At 39.8% G+C, this 25496-nt stretch overlaps 1 protein-coding gene across 6 annotated transcripts; it reads right to left on the bottom strand.

Moving 5' to 3' along the window:
• Positions 1-437: 437 nt before the first annotated feature.
• Positions 438-23391, bottom strand: LOC115588253 (alsin-like). 6 transcript variants are annotated; one of them, XM_030428713.1, is made up of 41 exons: positions 23152-23391; positions 21453-21636; positions 20829-20989; positions 20399-20623; positions 19976-20166; positions 19813-19845; positions 19519-19719; positions 19248-19417; positions 18925-19148; positions 18529-18616; positions 18055-18236; positions 16725-16893; positions 16097-16193; positions 15926-16003; positions 15430-15657; positions 14974-15145; positions 14545-14740; positions 13820-13885; positions 13317-13476; positions 12774-12902; positions 12362-12490; positions 12036-12059; positions 10423-10493; positions 10071-10137; positions 9613-9791; positions 9137-9202; positions 8730-8828; positions 8273-8437; positions 8021-8132; positions 7395-7472; positions 6829-6965; positions 6501-6656; positions 6268-6382; positions 5740-5897; positions 5536-5628; positions 5253-5435; positions 5083-5128; positions 4905-4966; positions 4070-4219; positions 3875-3971; positions 438-3151 (listed from the first exon to the last, which is right to left on the bottom strand). In XM_030428713.1, the coding sequence occupies exons 2-41, from the start codon at positions 21470-21472 to the stop codon at positions 3113-3115; spliced, it is 5016 nt and encodes a 1671-aa protein (XP_030284573.1). In that variant the 5' UTR covers positions 21473-21636; positions 23152-23391; the 3' UTR covers positions 438-3112. The 6 variants fall into 6 exon arrangements, with proteins under 6 accessions (XP_030284573.1, XP_030284574.1, XP_030284576.1 ...); XM_030428714.1 differs by having other exon boundaries at positions 5253-5432; XM_030428716.1 differs by having other exon boundaries at positions 19248-19372.
• Between the last annotated feature and the right edge of the window lie 2105 nt (positions 23392-25496).

Here is a 25496-nt window from a genome sequence, read left to right as displayed (position 1 = left end):
CCCCATAACATTACAATACAATAGAAAATAATCAATAACACTTCGGAGAAACAGATACACAATTAAATATGCCAACAGGAAAATACAATTTCTCATCAATGATTTCTGTGCAGATTGATCCGGAAACTTCTTAATGTTGACTCTTGTGTGTGGGGGCTGGTACTGTTTCCTGAATGTTTATTTCTTAATTTCATCTTATTTTGATTCCAGTTGAACTAACAGACACTCAGATTTGGATGTAATATGAGCTCCCTGGAGAATTTCTCAGCTTGATCAGAACTGAGCCATTGTTACTGTTATCATTACTGTCGTTTCCCTACGATGATAAGTCAACATGTCTGCTGTTAAAAATGTGCATTATGTCCAGTTTACATTTTTATTTGCTGTAAAAGCTGGTCATGAAACCAAATTAAAAAAGAAAAAGTCATTAGGAGACATTTCATGAATTAAACCAAATTTATTGCCCTTTTTTTTTTAAGTGAACACATTTCGCATTTCTTATCACAACTCATTAATCCATCACAACAAACTAAACATTATGCAATCAGTTCCCTTGATCATCTCTTTCTAAAAATGTCTGAAGTTACAAAAATATAGACTTGGTTAAAAAAATAATTAACAGAAGTCATAAATTCAGTCAGGTTATTGCCTCATTAGCTTGAAACCTCCAATGAATGCAGGTTTTTTACAAAAGATCACTTGCTCTCCATGTCATAGTACATAATGTAGAAACTTGTGCACTTTTGATTATCTTGGTTTTACACTTTAGAAATCATTACTGTATTTTAAATGATTGGTTAAAAGTCATGTCAGTACAATGACAAATCACAGGGAGTCAAAATGTTTCCTGCATTACCTTAAATGACATTTATATCACCAATAAGAATTAAGTTTGATTTAAATGCTGCTCTGGAATGATCTCAAACCCGGGCTTACCTAAAAGGTAGGAAACAAATCATCAAACAGGCAGTACTGAAAACTACAGCAGATTTATTAATGCCGGCAATTTCCTCCAAACTGGAATTAAAGGAGGCCATTAGAAGGACAGCTGAGGGATCTTGTCCCATCCATCCTTTAGTTATTACACTGCAGTGGTACTATTAACAAAAACATAAAAAAAGAACATTTGACTCCATTTCTGAGGTTGTGACAATAAGTCAATACAGTACAAACAATAGCAGGAATAACGAGGGAAAAATCATTTTTTTCTGCTGTTTCTCAGTGGATTTTCATAATGGACACGTCCTTAACAATCATTGCGGGTGGGATTTGAGCTACAATGTAAAAGTTTGACTCAATGGAGAAACTTAATATCCAGATTTCTGATAAAATACTTTTCATATTTCTATTATAAATTATTTCAATTACATTATATTAATACATTAATTAATATAATCAATTTCAAAGTGATTTGAAGCACTCTTAAAAAACAAAAACAAAAGGATGTTGTATGCAAATGACCACTGTTCTGGGAGCTAAAAATGGTTTTCATGCCAGAAAGAGATCATAAACTTTAGAGATAGAAGAGATACTGGACATGGACAAATATTACTTTGATGTCCCTAAAGGATCTGGATCTGAAAATACAGTCAATTTTTAACAGATACAGATGGATTCAAAGGAAAGTTTGAAGTACCTTAATGTTTTTGTTTTTTTAATTAGGTATCTAATTCTAAAAATGTTTTTATCTGAATTAAAGCACACGCAGTGATAGACAATCATGGCATACATTCATTTAAGTGAGTGCAGTAGTTCCTAAGAAAATAGTGGAAATATTTCAAATGTTAATCTCCCGATGTGAATTAATGCTTTAAATGAATTAACAGCTGCACGTTATGTTTTTTTCTTTTACTTTTCATGGCCGACCTTCCACCACATTTACTTAAAAAACAAACAACAGAACTGAAAATATTATGTCCTCAATCGAGGTGGGGGAAAACAAAAAATATTTACTACTTTATAATAACTGATCTCTTGTAAAAGTGAATATAGTCTGTTGTTAAACACTCTCCTGGCTGGTTGGTGAGCAAGACAAAACCAAAAAAAAATGCTTGTGCAACTTTAAAAGGGTTCCTCAGATTTGTTCATTTACGCTCGCTCACACACAAACACTTCCACAGAATCACAACCTGGTTGAAAAATATATTAAGTGTTCCCTCTTTAATTATTTTAAGTAATGTACAAAATCCTTTCCCCCTGTAGGAACACGTTCCTTTTCTAATGCTCTGTTTACTGTGTATTAGCTATAAATATCGAGACGGTTCGGACCTGAGACAAAAAACGCTTCATGGCAAGTTTCAGCATGCAGGAGCGAGCACAGGTTGGGTTTGTATAACAGGAGAGTACAAGTGTTAAAAAATAAATAAATACAAAATATTTTACATCGTCTCACGAAACTGTTTCGTGTGACATTTTGAACTACCTCTCCTGCATTCAAAAGATGTAATGGGTCTAAATGAGTTTGTGGATGTTGTTGAAAAACAGTTGGGTTGGAGATGTTTCCCTTTGAGGAGTGCTCAGACATTAACAAAATATGTACATTATAATCTTAGTTCTGCAGTTATCTGCTACCTACGTTCACTTTAAAATCTGATCCCAATTCAGACTTCATCAGTGATGGTTTGTCAGTACCCTTTTCCTTGAGTGCCTTCATTCCTGATAGAAAGCAGCTAAACTGATACAGCACCTCACAGGTTCCTTACTGTAGACTGTGTGTATACAGTAAAGTAAAAATACTGCAAAGTAATGAGAACAGAAGTGTGTTTTGACTATTTCTGTACTCTCAGCTGACGTATTACCACTGAATATCTACAGTAACAACATATTACACAACGCTGTTGTAAAGATAATAAAGCAGGTTTCTAACATGTCCTGAAGAACGCGATGTGTTACCTTCCTATGAAAACTGCCTTCCATAGAAAAGAGAGAACTTTGGTGTGCTGCACAAGGATCAGCAGAGAACGAGGTGTCAGACATCATCTTCCTGTTTGATGTCTGTCAGTGCAGCTTCCCAGTGGCCTCCAGTAGAATACTGCTGGTTTGACTGGTTTTGTTCTGGCAGCTCCTTCGTGTGAAGCTTTTGTTGACGGTGAGCCTTTTTTCCTATCCACTCCTAGGTAGTCGACTCCTGCTGGATCTGGATGTAGCAGGCCTGCAGCAGAAACATTTAAATGATGATTAGTTGACAGAGGACTGATGATGACAAACATGTCAAATAAAAAGATTGTTTCATCCACTAAATGTTACTTTAGTCATTCAAATTTTACTTTCAAATTTGTAAGGACAGTGTACAAGGATGTCTTGTGTACATTGTCGATTAGTCTGTTTATTATTTTAGCCATCAAGTAGTTTTCTGGCCTGTAAAATGTTGGAAATTCACTCAACCCGATTATCAAATTATAACAAATAATATATTTTACTAATATAGCAGCTTGCTTTGAGAAACAAGCAAAAGCTGGAACTCAGGAAGCCAATAAGTCATTACTAGTTATTACAAGTAAAAGGAATAAAAGCCATTAAACATTAAACAGGCAAAATCACAGAAAAAGAAAAGGGACAGCAGATAAAAATGGAGATAAATAAAAGAATAAAATCAAAAAATGACAATAAAAAACAGCATCACAAGAGGAGTTAAAAAGTGAGAAAAAGCCTAAGAGTAGTAAAAACAATAAAAAATATAAGAGATTAAAAATAAAAAAATGTCAATCAGTAAAGGAGGATAAGAAAAAGACACATAAGAGGAATTAAAAACAGATAAGTAGACTAAGAGCAGTAAAAGGAATAAAAAGGCAGAAAGATGAAAAATTAGTTTAAAAGGGTGACAAGGTGTGACTCATTTGTCATGTGTAAAAGTATAAAATGTTTGAAAGCACACCTTCAGTGTTGTGAACATCAGCCCCAGCTCTCCATGCTGAACGTTGGGATCCATTAAATCTTCAATCATATTGACCTCAGCTCCAAGGTTCCTGATCCTGGAGAGCAGAGTAACAAAAACACAACCTGTTGACCAGCCTGCAGCGTTTTTCCATCACTCTGTGTTTGAAACATACACACACCATCATAAACGCACCTTGCCCTGAGCACCAAATAGAGGAAGAGAGGGAGCAGGTCGTCCATGCACCACAGGAAGTCGCCGTGCAGCATGGGTTTAATTTCCTGGGTCAACTCCTCAAACGTCTTCTGGATGACGAGGAGTTTGTCTGACGGAGTGAAGGTAGTGCTGCATGTGAACGGAGACAAAAACTTTCATTAATACACATGATGTTGTACTTTTGGTTTTGGTCATGTCTTGAGTTAAACTTGCACAATTAAGATTTGTGTTGAAATATTCTGTTATCATCAGCATTGTTGCATCAGGTGAGGAGACCGATACTTCCTTGTTCTGTTTTCAGTAAAACAAAACTGAGCTCCTGGCTGAAGTTTATTCAAATTCATCCAATCAAAGAATTATTAGCAAGTTGGCCCAATCACAATATTTCTGCAAAAAACTGTCAAATTTTACCACCAAGTATAAACTGTCTCAATTATCCAAAATTCTGCTGAAAAAGCTGTCAGAAGGCATTACAAGATCCACAAAATGTGCTGAATCTAACGAGCAGGGAAGCCTTTTACATCTGAAATTTGTCAGGAGCAGCATGGACTACTTTATTATGTAATTACTGTTTATTTTTACTGGGAAAATCTGCATTTAAGGCCCTCAGATCATAATGTCCTGTGATAATAATTTCCTCTAAGCACTAATTACCTGGGGGTAAGAACTGCCTCTCAGGCAACAATTGGGGCAAAAACATAATTTACAAGACCATATGTATTTGGTTCTGGATGATATTACTGCTAATCACACGGTTTCACATTTACTGATGTTACTAATTATGTGATGTCACTTAAGCTCACGTAGCAGCTACCTGATTTGTTGGAGTGTCTCTACAGCAGAAACAAAACAGGCGTCTTTACTGCTCGACACAATCTGTGATAGAAGTAAGAAAACAGTTAGAGAGGATGACACGAAAGATACAACAGCATCAGAGAAGGCCGAGATTGAAAAAGGGGCATGAGGAGAAAATAGTACATTTAATATCTGACCTGCTTTTTCTCTCCAAGAATTGACATCCACACAGGCCAGAACTTCCTACAAGTGTGTGTCAGAGAATATCTGGTCAGGTTAATTTTACACACACTCATACATCAACACCCGCATCTAAAATGTTACACTCAGCAGATCGAGTCGTCCATGTAAATGTATTAACACTCACTCCTGCACTCCCAGGAAGCTAAGCAGCGACTGGTCGGGCTGTTTGTTGAGTCGGAGGATGCGGTCCCAGTACTGCGCCTCCTCCTGCTCCTCCTGCAGGCAGTACAGGGTGAAGAGAGGTGGGTAGAGTCGAGGGAGCAGCAGAGGGAGGAGCAGAGAGGAGCAGCATACCACCAGCACACTGCTGGACGACAGGGGTGGAGGAGGAGGAGAGGCGAGATGGAAAAGCTGACAAAAGAACTGTTTTTAACCTTTGTATCTGCTCAGTGTGTGTTGACACTCACCCTTGCTCTGCTGTGTTAGAGTCGTGTCTGCCTTTAGATGCAGGGGGTTCTGGGATGATGCCACCATCGTCTGGTAACCCTGGAAACAGAAACCTGGAGGCAACAGAACTAATTTTTAGTAAAGTGATTAAGAGAGACCCAGCTGAAAACATCAAAAGTCATCTTAAAGGTGAACAAAAGTAAGAACTGAGAACTTGTATCTACCGGACGATGCTGAAGAAGTGTATGAGGTAGCCCTGAACCTCCAGGACGGCCTGTCGGAGGAGCCTGCGGTTGGATCCCACGCCGACGTACGTCATCCTGTAGACGGTCACCAATGTCTCCACCAGCCAGCCCAGAGGGTGGAGAGGGGTCTCACATGCCTGCCATTCAAACACAGACATGCACACTTCAGTATCACATCAACAAAATCACCTTTAAAGGGCAATACATACACCTGTTAAGGTCATTAAGAACTTCATTAAGTACAACTAGCTCAAACTCAGTTTCTGTCGTAGAAGAGGTTGTACTTTGTGGTGGTGCTGGTGAATTGTGTCACAATTTACTGAGAGGTATTTTCTAATATTTTGTACCTACTTAACCTAAGAGACCCCTTGTGTGCGCACTAATGACTTTAAAATGGAATAAACTGCAAACTGCTCTCAAAATACAGTCTTACATTCCCTATGGAGATTAATTTGTATTTGTGTTATTTGTTATTTGCGTTAAGGTTTCCCTCGCACCCACTTGTACCTTGGTGAGGTATCTTCTTATGTTGTCATAGTTTGCGGTGGTAACCGGGACTCCATGTTGAGGAATTAACTCCAAAGACTCCAACACTTTGGTCTGAGACCGAGTAAGGTCTGGGCTACAAACACACACACATAAAAACACACGTTTCAGATAAAAACTTTTTTTTAATATAAAAATAGAATGAAAGATTGCATGTAATCATATGGTGTGTGTGTGTGTGTTGCTGTTTCTACCTGTGTCGTCGTGCAGATGTTATACTGACTGCGATGTTCTCCCAGGCTATGGTCCTCTCTCCTTTCCCAGCAGTATCACAGCCCAGTCGGCTCCAACATTCATCAAACACACAGAGCCACCTCTGACCTGCAGGCACCACGTACTGACCCAACCGGCTGAACACACACACATTCGAACATTTTAACAAACCGAACATGAGCACCAGATGACACAAACTGCTGTTATCTCACGTCCTATGAAGAACTACCAGGAACATTCATTCACAGTTTACAATGATTACACACAAAAAGACAAACATCAAACTGCTGAACAGAATTAAAAACTTACAGCAAGCTGTTTCTGTCCTTGTGTTCTAGTTCTTCAGCAACTGGTTTGGTGTACGTTCCAACCACCTTCAGTCCTGCACTCCACTCTCCATTGAACAGGCCCTCCAGGCAGTCACCGTTAGCCAGAGTCAAAACACCCTGAAGAAGAAGAAGAAGAATGGAGGGGATGTAATACCTGTGTATGAAATTATATCAAACAACTCACAGTTGTATAACTGTATTGTTTGTTTCTTGCAAGTGAGGTGTAACAATTTTGCCTTAATTTACTCACAACTGTAATATTAAAGTTCCACAGTGGATATTTTTATTCTTTCTTTCAGTTGTTCTTTTAGTTCTTTGCTTCTGCCCATACTGACAAAGTATAAATGTGGCAGGATGAATGGAACAAGTTAAATATCTGATCACTTTTATTGTAAGACCTGCAATAAATGTATTTAAAACAAGTGGATAGACAGAAACACAGTTACATTACAACATTAGGATGAACATATAGACAGCAATTGCTAGTAAGCATGAAGGACAAACATCCAGAGCACACAGATAAAGCGGAGACAGAGTGCTTTCTACCTTCCCGTTGACAGTCCAGTCATCAGAAAACTCTCCATGGAAAGCTGTGTCGTCATCAGACACCAGCAGACCTGGACCCTGATAGAAAACACACATCAAGTCTTTTTACAGATGTACGTGATTACAACACAATTACATTTGTTTACATATTTTCATGATGTCAGATCCCTAGTCATTGAAGTCATTTGTTAGCTGCAGTTGTTATTAGAGCATGTAAGCTCAGTGGCACCACCTTCTGTCTGTAAGTGACAGTACACACTAGAGTATCTTCAAACAAGGAGCTACTTATAGATCGTAAAACATTCAATAAGTTTGTAGCTTAAAATAGAATGAATGAAAGGAAACATGATTTGGTAAATGATGAACTTGCATCATGAGCCCAATTTACTGTGCCAAATTCTACTGGGTAATCCAGTCTATAACTTCCACCCCGAAACCCCCACAGACATTGACAACCAACCCTTCATCATAAATAAGTTTTGCTAATTTCACATCAATGCTTCCCTTAAAGTAGAAAACTCACGTAGACTACGTCATCAACAAAACACCTGAATGCCTGTACTACCTTTGACCATCCCACAGTTTACTATCAAGATGATGAAGTGAATACTTCAAGGTGAGCTTACACTCATCTTGTTGTCCTTGAAGGTCCCTTCATAGTACACGCCGTACTGGGTAACAACCACAGCAGTGCCGTGCCGCTGCTCATCCAACCACAGTCCCATGTACTTCTCACCTCTGGGAAGAAAACAAATGAGCTGTGAGTAATGACATGAGCTTATTATCATTATTATCACCATTTTGACCTGACAGTTCCTTATTATTACTGGAAAAACAAGAATACAGTTCAGTCTCCAGGTTTTTTCTACTTGATGTACCTGGTGATGTCATCGTACACTCCGTATCCTGTCTTCTTGTCATGGACCCAGTGGCCGATGAAAACGCTGGAGGACTTTTTGGCCAGCTTACCGGAGCTCAGCATGCCGTAACCGTGCCGCTGCCCGTCACTGAAGCAGCCCTCGTACACCTCGCCACTGGCATACCTGAGCACAGCACATAGAGAATACTCACACACACACAGAGATGGTGACCCTGTGTTGTCACTAACACTGCCAGGGTTATGGGTTCAACTCTTACAGGCCACTGATTCAAAATAAAGAAGAAGTCATGTATCGCTCCAGGGACCCAAGTAAATTCTTATTCAGACACGATGACTGGGAAAGAAAATGCCTGAATATTGCCTTTACCTTTCATGATGACAACCTCTACATGACATATACAGGTCAGTACTCAATGCTACTTCATACAAAAATTGGCAGAAAACTGTGTACTGACTTGTACTTGCCGAAGCCATGGATCTTGCCATCTTTCCAGTGTCCTTGGTAACTATCTGGCTTAGCCAACACTTTGTTAGGTATAACAGACTCTCCATAGCTGAAATGACAAATACAAATTGTCCAGAAATGCTCAGACAACAGTTTATTTTCAGTTTCTGTCAGGATATGTGTCCACATAGTGTTTTTTTATTGGCAGAAAAGCCCTGGCTGTGAACTCAGGGGCGTTGACATGAAGCGTTTGTGTGCTGAGGATAAGAAAAACACTATGTGGACACATTGCCTTAAAATGTATTTCATAATGTTATCTTCTATTCACAAGTCTCCCTAAAAGGCAGACTGATATGTCAATTACAATCATTACACATTAACCAGCTCTTTAGCGCTGCACAATGTTAACGTACTTACCCATCCTCCACTCCATTCTTAAAGTTCCCAACGTAGGTCCGTCCATCGGGCCACTTCATGGTGCCTCTGTGAAACACAACTGTACTGTTATCTACTATCCATCTATTTAAGCATCACTAGTTTTACACTCTGGAGCAGTTATAAGACGTATGCAAGAATAATGCATTAAAAAGTCTAACACTGACTAGATCTTAGTCTTATTCAGTTGTGTACTTAGAATGTCCTCAAATGGTTTTAACATGTATTAAACCCAGAGAAACCCACAAGTTTACTCAAAGTAACGGTGCTTTTCATTTGATCCTGCCACCATGACAGCCAGAAGAGAGTCAGAGAGTGAGGAAGGAAGCTGGTGAAAGTTAATATAGCTAAAACATTATGTTGTTCAGACATGAAAAAATACAGCATAGCTGAAGAGGTGGAGGTGGGATAGGCACAAGCATCCACACAAACCAAGATACACACACATGATCGCTCACCTGCCATGAACTCGTCCTGCCAACCAGCCCCCAGTGTACTGGGCGTCTTTGAACCGTCCCTCTCCGGTGAACGTGTACGAGGCCGTGCGAGACATTCCCATCACCCCTGGCGACGACCCCTGACCTCCACCACCAAGCACTTGATCCAACGCCTGGTTCAGAGATCGTAGCCACTTGTTCTGGAAAAGAAGAGAGTGATAAAAAAAAAAAAAACAGGGAGAAAGAGGCAGACCCTAAATTATAGTATGTGAGTATAAAATATTACTATTTCAGCGCATTCTGACTAAACTCAACTCATAAAAAAAGAAACATCCTGCTCTTGGAGGCACAAATCAAAACCATACTCTTCATAAAATTATTCACAGTGACCCAACAATTCCCACAATGACGAGCAAGCACTTGGCGACACTGCTAAGGAAAAACAAAGAAGCTAATAAGTGTATAAACCATAAATGTACCTTCTCTTGTGGTGTCGAGGCCACCACAGTGAAACTCTCCTCTGGACAAGTAATTTTGATGGCATAGCTGGAGACACAAGGCACAGAACAATAAACAATAATCTTACAAATCTAAGACTTGATCTGTATAAAACATTTTTACCAAGAAGCTACAAAATATTTATGTCACATTTTAGATCATAGCTTTACGCTGGCCAAGCAAACAACCACAGGCTGAACAATAGTCAGTACTGGAGTGCCTTAAAACGCAGTTCATCTACCAGACACTAGATGCTGCTCCAAAAACGGAGTCAACATTAGCCATGTTAGTTTTAACATTCATAGTTTGGATTTTTAAGCACGACAAACTCACAGTCCGCTGCTGTCTTCAGTAACTGGTTTCACCCATAAACAGGTCAGAGGGTAGACGTGATGTGTGGAGAACTGCAGACAGACAGAGCAGCACTTCATGTATGTGGGACATGGATTCCTCTCACATCAGCCAACATCACACTAACTCAATCCAGATCACGTGCGTATGTGTGTCCAAGAGATTTGCCTCTTTGACATATCTCACTGTAGAGACAGATACTGTACATCTACTGACACTTTCGATCAGCATCCGACCTGAGCTGCCGACCCAAAACCAGTTACATCTAGTTGCTTTGATATTCTGGTGAATAAGGAAGATCACACAAAACATTACCAGTTTTTCTCAGTTTTACAGAGTGTGGATGTGAAGATTGCTGACAACTTCCTGATTCTATTACAAAAATCGGATATTTGTCAATAGTTTCATCCATTTCATCCATCCATCTGTTTTAGAAGTGACACTGAATGAAACTAAAGCAGAACACACTTTGGTCCAATCTTTTATTACACTTCTGCTTATCTTGCCGTCTTTTTGCACATACTTTTGTTTTGATTGTTAATCGTCTAATTCAGTATGTATGAGTGACCGCAAATGAGTGCATATACATTTGTTTTTATTATTATTATTATGTATTTATTATTTTATTCTGCTCTTTTTTTATTTGCTTCAAATATTAATTTGGATATTTGTAAATAGGTCAGTTACGACACGAAGTAGAAACAGAGTGAACTTGCACTGAAACTGATAAAGTGTTTATTTCCGCATATGACAATAAATCATTTGAATCCTTGAACAGAGCTCAACTATTAAATCAAAATGTGCATACATACATACATGTATAAATAACAGTCTGTCAAAGGTCTACTACACCATACAGGACATAAACCAAAAACCACAGAGAGAAAACAGGACAGGTTTCATCACTAACTGCTGTCTATGAACACACCAACCCACACCAAACAGAGAGGAAGACAAGCAATTAGTCAGGGTTCAGAAAAGGAGACACTCAGGACAAGGTAACAGCAAATATATGTTCTAATCAGTGATCTTGTTTAGAGCTGGTGATGTTATTGTCCCTTGGATCAGAACACAGTGGCAGGTTGCATTCTTTAACTTATGAGCCATGAGCTACTGCAACTATGACCTCATCTATTTTCACAGCTAATTTTTCTAACGTTTCTGCTGCATACACGTCTAAAAACCAAACCAACACACGGCAGCCTGTTTGGTAGAGGCTAAAGCTGAGAGCCAGCCACCAGGACAGCATGCACAAAATAAATTTCAACACAGGACATCTGCAATGATAAAGGCTGAGATACTACTAAAGCCTGTTGTTTATTCAGTTACTGTACCCTCGTCAATTAGATGCACCTCTCAATAACACAATACTGAGAGATTCAACTAAAAACGCTAGGTTTGAAGAGGAGATCAAATGTGCTGGGTTATAGGTGAACAGTCCCTTTATCATGACATGACAAGTCCTGTGTTAACATTTATTTATTTGCTAATCCTATGTGAACCTGTCAGAATGTAAGCACTGAGCCGAGGCCAGCACACCCATGCTGCTGCAGCACCAAGCTCAGTGTGGTTAGACTGATGTCAGATATACTTACGATACTCTGAGAGGGAATGGCACCCTGATTGATTGGAAGATATAATGAACAAATACAATCTTTATCTGCAAAACATGGTAGAAACACCAGGAAGACAGATATGCACAGACAGATTCAGATGAAGCTCCATGTGTTATGAATTTCACTGACAAAGATGTGGATGTTCTCTGATGTTTGAACAGTTGTGGTTTATCGTTCCACAACAGACTTATACTACCTACGAACAGAAGAACAATTGTGCACAGACTTTCTCTGTTTGCATGTGTGTGTGTGTGTGTGTGTGTGTGTGTGTGTGTGTGTGTGTGTGTGTGTGTGTGTGTTTGTACCTGAGTGTGCACCAGGGCATCATTGAACAGTATGAACCAGTGGTTGGAGAAGCGCCCGGCGTTCTGCAGAGTCAGAGATCTGTTGCTGCTTTCGCACACTACACGACGCTGAGCGAGACGCAGATCCTCCTGATGAAAAAACAAATTTTTTTCGTTACAATTTGACAAAAACAACTGAGTGTTGCACTTTACCATAAATCCTGCATCTTTCATTAATCACGAGTTGAGTAAGTGAAGGGACATGTAATGTAACGAAGTAAATGTCATAAGCACAGCAGGGCAGTATAATCTATAATCTTTTTGTCTTTAATGTATGCTAGTTTGTAAAATGTCTCAGTGTTTTCTCACCTGAACAGTATGATAAGGAAGAATGTTAACAGGTTAAAACAACTAAACACAGAGTTGTGCTCACAGTTTTTCCAGAGTGGGTCTTCCAGAAGTGGAAGGTGTTTTCAGCCTCCTTCTTCCTCCTTAGCAAGGACGAAGACAGAGACTCATACTGACTACAGCCCTGGTGGAGGGACTGATACTCTGTAGTTAACTGAGGGGGAGAAAGAACAGAAAGACAGGTTTAACTGTTTTTCTTTGTAATTTAAGAACATACAGAAGATTGTAGATGTATTACATCTTCTGCTAAAAAACTCCATTACAAACTTTTTTTAAGAAACATTTTTTTATTATTTAAGCTACATTGTCGTCGATCATTTAAAGTCTATATTTGTGAAGTCTTTGTCAAAGGACAGGTGTTGCAAGATGGGGAGCATCTTGAATTCCAGTCAGTACAATGACAGTAATAAGTAAAAACATATCGCAATGTATTAAATCGTGAGAAATAGAGGACATTTTGAGAAGAGAAAGTGAAGCAGAGAGGGAAAAGAAGGAACATCTTAAGAGTGTTTGAGTCAAAAAAAGGGTGAAAGTGCAGATGGGAGAGAGCAGAGAGCTTCCTTCTCACCACATCGTAACAAGCTGCCAGTTTGAGCAGGACTCGGCTGTACTGGTGGAGCTGCTGCAGAGGCCAGTACAACAACGAAACTAGGTCAACATCGCCGCTCACAGCCTGGTCTGACACACACAGCTGAGCGAGTACCGTCTGCTGAGAGCCTAAACACTCCCTGTCACAGAGAGACACAAAGAGGAATAAGACATTCTTAGGACTAAATTATCTCAGTGTTTTAATTGAAATATGTGTCTGTTTTCTGTTGGTGGAAGCTTATCTGATTGCTGTTTTGCTGCTGCATCAGGAAGTGATTTAACTTTAGGGTTTGTTTTTGGGATTAAAATATCCAGAAGAACTGGTCCATTAGCACAGGCACGATCATCAGCATTAATATCAAATCCTTTCCTGCTCTGTAGGCCTTTGCATTTGCAGACGTCTACTCAATATGATTGAGAAGTCTATGTCTACTCAAGCAGTACTTCTCAAGTGAATATATAAAGAAAAAGTAAAGTCCTTACAGTGAGAGTTTATAGAGTGGCTGGAATCCACCCATCACCTGGAAGTTACCTACTGAAGAACAATACCTGGAGAGAGATAGACAGAGAGAGAGAGAGAGGGAGAGAGAGAGATATTTTAATTTGAGGTTTTCATCTTATTCTGTCACACGTGAGCTGTATTCCTACTTAGGGCAACATGTGGAAAGAAATTTTTCCATCAGTCCGTGGACTCCTTGCTCTATCTTTACTTCTTTAACTTTGTTCTGTGAAAACAGTTCCACATTCCTGGTTTGTGCCTGCAACCCATGTAACAGATTTTACAAATTCTTCATAAAAAGCCCAGAAAGAACTTACTGCATGCATAGTGAAACTGATGTTACAGAGGTAGAATTGGCTTTATTTTAAAATTGAGACAAATAACATACAGTAAGCTGGTATTAATTAAACTTACTTGGACTTTCTGACTGCTAAAGCATCTGTAAAATAATTAGAGCCACAGAATCTCTTTTTGATGTCATTTATGTTGTATGAGAGAATAATATTTTTATTCTACTATGACAAATAAGGTGGGATGTTACACAAAGTAAATGAGAGGGACAATAAAGCACAAGACAATAGTGATACTGAGAATAAAACACATAAGAAAATCTGCACAAGCAGAAAGACCGAAAACAAACAAAAGATGCATATTTGCTATAAAATGTATGAAGATGCAGTATGTGTTGAAACACAAATGTGAATCTTACTCTTTATAAATGTCCAGAAAGTGCTCAGTGTGAGTCAGCAGGGGAAGGGAAGTGACATCACAGCCCTGCACGTCATGCAGGAAGTAGGTGAGTGACGTGGAGTGTCGACCAATCAGAGCGCTCAGACGAGCAAAACTCTCACAAAGAGAGAAGAAGAGATGAGTGCACGGCTCACCTAACAACGAAGATGCACTCTCTGTGGAGGAAATCAACGACATGCTCAGTTAATGCATTTGCTTTAACTCATTTATTAAATGTTTAAATCATGCATGTGCTAATTCACATATAGTTTGTTGTGTTTTCCGCAAGGTTCTTCGCATCTGCCACCATTTCATAAAATCACAACATATTTAAAACCATCGATCATGAGGGGGTCACACACTAGAGCAAACGACAACAAAGGAGGAGTCGGTCCAGAGAGCCTCTCACCTCTGTTACGTAGCGGCGTGAGGAGAAGCTTCCTCATGCTGCTCAACCAGCAGTAGAACTGTCTCTCTCTGGAGGCCAGCTCATGAATTGCTGAGATGAAACCCATGATGTTATGGTCTGCCAACACCGCACAGCTCTGACCACCGCTGCACACACTGCTAACGTAACCCATCTACACACACACGCACACACAGAAGAAATAAATGTTTAAAATCTTTCTAAGTTTTCTTTCATGACAGTATTTTGTTTCACAGCTTTCTCTTTCTCTCTTGTTAAATGTAAGTCTAACAGATTAGAAAATGGCAGCCTACTTTTTTCTACTTTAATCACACTGTGAGTAATATCTAAAAATAAATACACTCCAGTGGTGCAGTTGGAAAATTGCTCCACCCATCATCTTCCTCCTGTTGAAGGAAAACCACGAAGAGTAAGTCATACAGTTTTGGACATACACACCTCCATGCAGAATGGCAGCAGTGTGGGTCTGACTGTGTAACTCTCTGCTCTGTTGGGTGACCTATGGTGTGACCTCTGACCCCGGTGTGACCTCTCACTCTGCGCTGATGTTGGCTCCTGCTGCTGGCCACAGTACAGCAGGACCGGCTGAACACAGTCTCCGTCCGCCAGGAGGAGGGAGTGGCTTTGACCGGCTGACACGTCCCAAACCCGAAGACCGTCAGACAGCTACGGCAGCCCGCCAGGGACAAAACACAGAAGATGTAGATCTGTTAGAGTGACTGCAACATGTTTATTGGTATACAGTATACTTAATGGTATATCTATTATTTCAGCACATTTGCATTTATATTGATACATCCGCATCCAGGTATTAATGATGCTGATATCTTCATTTATCATGATGAACTGACTGATTGTATAAATGGCATTTTTATCAAGTAAATAAATATGACTAAATCTATTTCTATACTGTAACTTTATTGAAATAATGAACCTTCGCCTGCTGAGGGACAGTGACAGGACTGTTGACATGACCAAGCTGTCCACACATGTTGCTGCCCCATGAGTACACCTGCAAAACATGAGGTAAGTTCGTTTGTCTATATGTGAGTATGCTGTACTTCTATGTTAGCACCGTATGAGATTTGGTTTAAATCCTGGTTACCTGGCAGTGAGCGGTGAGAGCCAATGAATGGTGTGAACCTGCGGCGACTTGGATCACCTCCTCGCCTTTCAAAGACTTGATACACAGAGGCTGGAGTCTGGACACAGACATGCAGACACACGTTAACAGCTTGTCCTCACACAAGGTGTTCCAGTCACGTTTTTCAGTCGCCTGTCTCATGCATGTCCGTCAACGTGCTGTGCAACTGGCCTTTTCTTCAATTTCATGCATGTAACTGCAGCGACTATCGGATACGTGTGTGTGACTGTGCTAACTTTATGTAGGTTGTGCAGACATTGTGTAAGAGTTGAGTATTTCATTTCTTGTGACTTTAAAAGTGAAAGCAATGTTATGTAGAAATTGGTATTTTGTGTTGATAACTGATTATGATATGTGCTGAAAACTTGTATGTTGAAGTAAACATGTGTAAGACTGTGATCCTACCCTCTAACTGAAGTTACATAGTGCGAAAACAAGTGATGAGGACAGAGTGGCTGAGACAGAGACACCATTCAGACTATTACAAGACACTGAACCATCAACATGATTTTTAAGCTGTTATTTTCTGATAAAAAATGTTTTACATTATGTTGCTTTAAACTGCCTGTGTGTGTTTGTGTGTTAGGACCTGGCGAGCTGATCTCCATGACCTAGTTGCCCCTCAGACCCGCGGCCCCAACTCCACACTTCTGTGTCCAGAGACGGCAGCCCGTCTCCAGCCTCCTTCGGTGCTGCGGAATGCATCCGACCTGCAGAAGATGGCCTGGAGGCACAAGATCGCCGTTGCCGTGGAGACCCTGAAAGAAAAGCACATGATCTAATGGAAAAGTCTTAGTAGCAGTGTTGATAAAACAACTGGACCATCAGCTACTAGTTATATATTCAAGTATCTGTCCGGACTGCACATGCGCTTCCTCTGTCATAATGTACATAACAACAGCTACTACACAAAGAGGACAGAGACGATGAGATGAAGGAGACTGCAGACATGATCAGAGAACATACGCATGTAGCTGCTTTGTGTCGTGTTCTTTTTCTCAAACAAACTGCACCAGAGTTCAGAACTGCATTTATCTCACCTGTCTTGATAAACTTTACACGTGGGCAAACACATAAACTGCAAAAAACAGGTTTGGTATGAACACACCCTAACGACTCTTTGTAAGACTCTGCATCCCCAAAACAGATGCAGAGCCGTGTGAATCTGTTAAGGTGAGTTAAGTAAGCACAGACCAGGAAATCACAGCAACAATAACGATGGAGGAAAGTAGGTAGGATTAAAAGAAACAACACTGAAGCTTAATTTACAAATAAAGAATATAAATCATGGGATGAGTTGTATGGAAATGCATTCTAGTGCGTCAGAGATGCAGGATGTGTACTTAGCAAGATCACCGTGACTACTAAAACTGAAACCATTGGATAGTTTTCAGATCAGTGTTAACTGATGACAAACTTTCATTCTGAAAGTCCTGAAACTTTGGGAAATTGAGAAAATGGGAAGTTGGTCTGCTACATTTGCATCATCATCAATGTCCTTAAAGGTCACACTTTGTTTTTGCTTGTCTTTTGTTACACTATTGATACACTGCAGATATTAACCTCTGAATAGTGTAAAGAGATTTTAAATGGTTAGTTAAGCTACTAAATGGGTCAATACACCACTTGGCTTAGACCATACAAGTTATATTGCGACTAAAAGGCTTTTTAATATGTAGTCTTTTTTTTTCTCCTTTTAACTCATTACTCAACATGTTATCTAAAAAAAAAAAAAATGTTGTTATCTCAAGATTAGAACACTAATGTGAGCATGTGGCTGCTTTGATCCTGACTTTCATATCAGTTTATCTGAGCAGATCACGTCAGATCCAGGAGAACACATTACTGTTCTGTGTTGGAGTGAAATGCAAACAGAGGCAGAAATTATATTGTGGCTGTTCACACCAAACCATTCCTACCACGGGTTGGTGTTCCAGGCAGAGAGCGCCTCCTGTTTGTTGAAGCTTTCCCCCTCTGGTTTATATTTGTTAGGCTGGAGCTCTTCTGCCCCTGCAGCGCCCGCTTCTCTGCCTCGAGAGAAAGCCGTACGTCTTCCAAACACACTGGAGAGGAGGAGTACGACACGGACAATCCACTGTTTCTGCAGAAGAGAAGGTCAAAGTTCAGAGGTTAAATATAGCCTAAGTGAGAATCAACTTGGTATGTGAATAATGACACATAATTGATCATTGAATGTTTATGTTAGCACCTATTTAGCACAACTTAGACTTGCATTTTTGGTAGATAAAATAAAAAAGTGAGGACAAAATAAGAACAAAAATGTACTTTCTGCTATTTGAGCTACAACTTCTCGACATGAGATTTAAACAGAAGAATTGCCTAAAACTCTTGACCAAACAATGTGCTTCATTGTCAACTAAACTTGGTCTTACTTGTTGGTTTGACTCGTAATTAATGACTCCTCTTTGTAACTGGAAGTCAACCGATCCGTGGAAGGAGTTGAGGAAACACAGCTGTCATCTGGAGAGACCAGCGGCGGGAGGGAAAGATGGAAAACATTAGAGGTCATTGGAGAAAGATAATACATTATATACTCAATCTTTAAATCACAATGCAACAAACCAAAAATACAGCAAACAAAGGAACAAATGAAGGAAGAATGAAAAACCATGCAACAGGCACAAGGGACCAAAACCACTTCTAACAAATAAAGGAGCTTATAAAAAAGTTCAAGAGCAAAGGGATAAAGATATGAATGAAGTTATATGTAAAATAACAAATGAACAGACATAATAACTAAGGATGAAGGTCCACGACTGAATTACAACCTGAAGTGTAACTGCTCAGTGAGTCAGTATCTCCGAGCCCGGAGATGTCAGGCGTCTCAAGTGAGTGACCAGAGAGTTTCTGGAGGAGGTTCTGAAGCTCCCTTTCATCAGAGAGCGCAGAGTTCTTATTGGACCTCCAGCCTGACAGTGGGTGGGACTTGGGGCTGCCGTCTGTCTCAGTCAGCCCATCGGGCTCAAGCCTGGTGCCAACTGGAAGATTCTTCCTGTTGTACAATGGAACAAAGGGAAAGCAGACAAAAGACTGAAAAAGGAAGACATTAAGTGGACGAATAAATGAGAGAGCCATGTATGTAATATTTTACTGTTTAGTGTTAGTTTTGCCATCTTCAGAATATGGACATGAACCGGCAGCAGAGCCAGGGCTGCTGCCAGCTGACCTTCCCCCAGGTTGGAGCCTTCGCCTGGGGCCTCTTCTTTTTTGAGATGACTGGGAAAACAAACAAAAGATGGGCATCAACCAGTGCTGAGAAAGCTGAAATTTAAACAAAAAAAATTGCTTACGTTACTGAGAAATCCCTATTAATCAACTATCCTGTGGCACCAGATCACTGGAGCATTATGAAGTATCTTTACCTCTTCTGTCATGACTTCAGTCAGCTCCACTCCCAGCGGACAGTAGTGACCACCATCAACTGTAAATGACTCCTCCTTCTCTGTCACCGAGTAATGGGGTGACTGGCCCCGCTCCCTCTTTTCAGGGGGATTCTGGGTATTGTAGTTCTTTGGAGGTAAACTGCGAACCAAAGCCAGACTGTGGTAGGCACCACAAGACACCTGTGGAAAATAAATAGTGGCGGTATTTCTGGATTTAGAAGCGTTCTTTTTTTGTACAAATGTGGCCACAGGGATATAGGGAAGAGAAACTACCTGAATGACATGTCTGCCTGCCAAGTGCTCCACCTGTGCCAGAGACGTACACAAATTTAGACTTCTTCCTCTCTTACCATTTAAAAGATGAAGTATTCAATAAAGATTCAGTTTCATTATACACAACAGTTCTCAATCTGACTCTTTCTTAACACTCACTTACCTTCTGTGGTCTCCACACAGGGAAGGCGCTAGTGACCAGGCCGAGCTGACAGCCACTGCCCCATGCCCACAGCTCATTCTGGGCCGACAGAGCCAGGCTGTGTTCCCGTCCGAAGGCCAGATCCACAACCCGAACTGCTGCTGGAGGAACGACATCATTGTCCACCACAGAGACAGGGCTCGGCTCTGAAACTGACACAGGATATTTTGACAAAGCTGAATATTAATTAATTGTTAAATACGTTTATTTATTCCCTAACTAAGAAATAGGAAACGAAAAGGAAAACAAAATTTCTTAACAATGGATTATAGGAATGGATGGAGGCCCTATGGGAAGAAAAACGTAAGGGAGGGCAAGTAGTGGGTAGGATTGACAGACAGACGAAGGAAATGTGGGAAGAAAAGAGGTTAAGTGTTGACCAACCTGTGATGTTTGCAGCTCTGCCCTTCTCAGTCAGCCCACACTGTCCTGCAGTGTTCTCCCCCCACATGAAGATGTTGCCCTGCTCGCTCAGCGCTCCACAGTGAAAGCCTCCAGCAGCCACGTGGACTACTGTCTTCCCCAGCAGAGAGCCCTCCAACAGCGGAGTGGAGACCGGGACACTCACGTCCCTCCATAGCAGCTCACCAAACGAGTAGACCAGACCACCTGCAAGATGGCAACAGCTGAGTGATGACTATATTTGACAAGAAACTTGGTTGCTAAAGATTCCAACAGAGTTTGTATATGCAAATTTGAATCATGGTTTCATAAAAGGTTTGTAATACCACAGCAGTAGCATCAAGATATGAAATTATTACATATCTAATCAAACAGTGATGTTGGGAAAGAACAGCCTTATCTTAACACTCACCCTGTGTCAGCAGGAGTCCATGATGTTCTCCCAGCGCGGTCTGCAGAACAGGCCTGGACAGCAGCACTCTCTCTGGAGGCAGCTGTGCACTGGGCCCTGCCGACTGCCAGATGTGGAGCAGTCCTCGCTCTGGGGGGGTTTGGGCCCGCTCATCTGCAGGGCTACAATGACACGCACAAATATATTACAATTATAGCCTGAATTGAAACACCAGAACCAAATTTTAAACCTGGCGATAATACAATGTTGTGGCTTAGAGATACACAGAGATGACTTAAATTCCATCCCATTCATCCGTAAACCAATAATTGTTCAGCACCTGCAGGCCCTGACATGTGGTTATGTTTCGAGGGAGGAGTACAACATCTGTAAATGACTCAACAGCAAATCATTCATACAGAAATGGACACATATATAATGCAGAGCTGCAAAACACATGTACAAGTTTGTATCTTGTACTAGTGTGTATGAATGTTGCTATAATCTAGTCATGATCACATTTACGCAAGGCATCATTTCAGTTGCATCTTTAAAGTTTACAACATTTTTTGACTAGTGCTTGCTGGTGAGATAAAATGAGGACAAGGACACGTTAAAAGAGTGTTTGTGTCTGTGAATTTTTACCTCTCCTCTATGTTCTCCATCACTTCAGACTCTCCACTCCACAGGACACTGAAGGCATCTTTATTAACATTTCTCCAACGCTCTGGTCTTATGTTCACTCCCAACAATAAATCAGTTTGCAGGAACAAAGAAAATCATCTGTCCTGTTTTGACGCCTCTTCAGATCGGTGTTCTTGTAATATTCCTGTTTTTCAAAGAAACAAATAAAAATCATGCAGTTTTTTTAATTGACTGACAAAGAGTGTGGCATGTGCAATAAAGACTGACAGTTTACTCTCTTCTGGCTCAGGATCAGAAACGTTTTCTTTATTTTATCCCAATTATCTGTGTCATGCTGTATATTAAAACGAATACTTATTGTGATATTGTTGTCATAGTTTGACAAAACTCAAGCTCAAAAACAGCTTTTTCCAAGGCTTAAAAAATGTATCGTACAGTAAACCACTATTATTACAAGTTAAATAATGAATGTTCAGTTACTGTGATATTAATTTCAGTCATGTTATCCAACCCTGTGGGCTGTTCCAGGTTGTCATGGGTCCTCATCAGATCTTTACTGGATACTTATTAGCTGTGATAGCACTGATAACACGTAACAACGTTTTAATACCCAATAAAACCATTAGAGAGTTTTAAGTGGGTAAGTATTCAGATCTTTTACTAAAGTCTAAGTTGCAATACTACACATTAAAATACTCTGTTACAAGTGTAAGTCCTGCATTCAAACACTTACTTGTGTACTTTAAAGTACAAAATTAACTTTCCCATTCTCATCTTGGCTGATTATCACTGCCGATATCCATAATTTTTTCAATTATTATTGTCTTTGATTTTTCACTATCTGACTCGTTACATATCAAGATGAACAGCATATAGACACTGAATAATCGGAATCTGCAAAATAATTTATAAAATTGTACTAGAAAAAGTATTTAACCTCAAAAATGTTCCCAAATCCAGTTATTTAATACATTTTACTGAGGTTCACTCCATCACTAGTTTTACTGCACATACTGGTTCCATCTATTGGTTTTCAGTCTCGTTGATTGTACTAGCCCTGAAAAAGCCATACTGGTCGACACACAAATATGTCACTATTAGAATGAGATACATTAATGTGAAAATCCCTTTAATGCTGCAACTGGTAGACGTGGGGTTATTTTTTGTATTTCCACTATTGGGAAGCTTCTCATATTACAAAATATCATAATTTATTGGTTAATTTACATCTTGTCTTCGTCACTTAAGTCTAAAAGGTAACAAGACACTAAAGCTATCAAATAAACGGAGCTGTAGTGAAATAAAAAGTGTAGTTTTTTTCTCCAAATGTAGTGGAAGTCAAAGTACAGTAACGTTACGGGAGTAAATGTAGCCCGTTACATGCATCATCTAAGCAGCTGAGCCAAACATTAATTCACTCGCCTGTTTCTGTAACTACCTGTGGTAACGTTAAAGCCATTTAACGTCAGAGATTAGCTTATAAACAGCAAATGTCTCACGAGAACGAGTTTAAAAAAAAAAGACAATTGTAATCGTCCTGCCTGAAATACATCCTACATCATGTGACATGACATCTCCCTGCAATAAAACATGACGGTCGTGTATTGTTAGTATAAGTTAGGGTGAAATATAGCTGACGTTTCATGTGAAGTTGGCTAGCTCAATGCTACGGCTGCTAAAATAAGCTAACTAAACTTACCAACTGCCAGTTTGAAGTCGCGAGGTCGCCTCGCGGAATTGTTGTGCGTTGACAGTGACTGAGTCCAGACAACAGTGTGTGTGACTGTCAGGGCAGAAACACCGAGCTATGACATTTTTTAGATTCAAATCAGTGCAGCGTAGTAAAGCTGAACTTCCCCCTGACAGTTCAGTGTTATTCCTAAACAGCCAGCTCCGCGACGGCAGCCGGGCAGGGACAAACACCACGGCGCTGCCACACCTGTTGCTGTGGTATGTTCGAAGAGGCATTGGTGAAAGATAGAGGTGTTACTCTGTCTCTGTTTCCGGTGCTGATGCCGGATTTCACACAAACCTGTGTCTGACAATTCTGTTTCAATTTGGATAAAAGATAATTCATAAATAAAGCGTAATCAAAATATACATATACAGTTTTAGCCATGTACCAAGCTAACAGTTTTAGACTAGCTAAATAGCTGATATTTAAGATTAGTACTATGTTAACCAGTAGTGGATAAATACCCAAAAGTATATTAAGAGTAACAGTAACATATTGTAGAAATACTCTGTTACAAGAAAAGGTAAACAAATGCAATTATAAGTATGAGGGTAGCCTGGACAAAACATACACTACTCCAAATTAGTCAGTGATATTGGGATATTTTAATGTTCCACTTGTTTTTTTCTGTGGTATATCTGAAAATGTAATGATCAGTCATCTCTTAACCACTCAGATTTATCTGGTGATTGATTGGAAACCGCAGACTAAACTAACTAACTGTAGTTAAAACCAGCTACACCTCGAGTAGCCTCCACAGTAAAATGCTCCTCACAAATGGATGCATTATCAATAAATAGCTGATCTACTAATTTCAAAATTCAAAATTCAGTAGTATATTGGTCACAAGGCGCATTTTGCAGTATAACAGCATACCTTGATACTTATAATACATTTACCATAGTAAAATATAGGACTTAATTTATTAATGTATTAAGGATCTGAACATGTCTTCCACTACTGGTGTTGGGACAGCAGAGGTCTCTCTCCTCTGAGTTCTGTTCAGGCTCAGATTGACTGTCACATGTTGACCAACTACAAAAAGGCACAGACACATTTACTGGTACCAGAGGCTGTACAGAGTCACCCTGTGAACCATGACCTTGGATGAATACATACATACAATACCATACAACATATGGTAACACGGGGATTTTTGCATAATATGTTGATACCAAGTATAACGTCCCTTCATGTTCTCTCCAAATCCCATTCTCACCGCCTCACTATATATGGATATATATATAATTTGCATTAATAGATATACAATGTGTGTCTATATATATCTTGCACTTCTTCACCCTTTTTTTCCCTTTCCTTTCCTTACCCTTCCTTTCACCCATGTTCGTGATCAGCTCTTGTTTGCCGTTTTAGTGTTTTCTATATAAAAGCGTCCAGCAGGTTTTGGCTCCGACTTTTACTACCAGCAGTAAAAACGAGGGGGAAAAAAGGAAAAAAGGAACATGGGTGGAGAATCCAAAGAAAGAGAGTCTTATATTGTTGCCTTCTTGGAGCTGAACTACAAAAATCACATCACAGCTGCTGGCAGGAGCTTCAGGGGTCTTACGTGTAGCATGTGCTACAGTTTTTTGCTAATCTAATAGTCATTTTTCATCAGACAAACATCTCACTGTTGTGAACCTCGACTCTATCACTGTTGATGTCATTGTGGTTCTTATTCGATATTAAAACCATCAGCCTAACACTGGATACCTGACTTCCTCCTTCATTACTGTAAGTTTACAAGTCGCTGTTAGAAACATCTAAAAGTAATGGGTGTGTTTCTCTTCTCTGGAGGTCTGGCGATGCAGGAAACAGCAGTAAGGTGCCTTAAGAAGGACACAGGTCTTATTTTAGACTTTTGATGTCAGGAAACAGAAAACAAGAACTAGTCAAAGGTGATACTGAAGATATAATATGAACGAATTCTACATTGAAATCTCAATAACAACGAAAAAATGATCAAGCGATCAAACTCGCAGTCTGTTGCTGTAACTTCAGGGATATGAGGGTGGAAGTTGGTGCATAAGACTTAAGACGAATACAACTAAATCATTATCTCGGTCTTTGACATAATAATTTACAGTATTTTAACCCTTTGAACACCAAATAGTTTATATGATAATAGAGCTTCATCAGGGAGGTTGTGGCTCAGGGTTAGAGCTGGTGTCTTGTTATTGGAAGGTCACTGAGTTAAATGCACTAAAAATGTTTCTTAAAAAAAGGTTATTTTCCATATATATAGAATATATATAGTGATCATGCATTAAAAAGGCCACTGTTGCAGGTCACACTCACATAAACATACA

Source organism: Sparus aurata, chromosome 9, assembly GCF_900880675.1.
Source record: "Sparus aurata chromosome 9, fSpaAur1.1, whole genome shotgun sequence".
In the NCBI taxonomy this organism is placed as follows: domain Eukaryota; kingdom Metazoa; phylum Chordata; class Actinopteri; order Spariformes; family Sparidae; genus Sparus; species Sparus aurata.
The sequence above is the reverse complement of the archived record's forward strand: the minus strand, read 5'-3'. Positions and strand labels throughout refer to the sequence as shown.

Excerpts from the sequence above, each read along its gene's own strand:
- LOC115588253 (XM_030428713.1), bottom strand. The coding sequence starts at position 21,472 with ATGGAGAACATAGAGGAGAG. Across the intron at positions 15,146-15,429 it reads TGCTGCCATTCTGCATGGAG|ATGGGTTACGTTAGCAGTGT; the intron begins GTGTGTATGTCC and ends GTGTGTGTGTAG. Across the intron at positions 5,898-6,267 it reads TAAGAAGATACCTCACCAAG|GCATGTGAGACCCCTCTCCA; the intron begins GTACAAGTGGGT and ends TTTGAATGGCAG.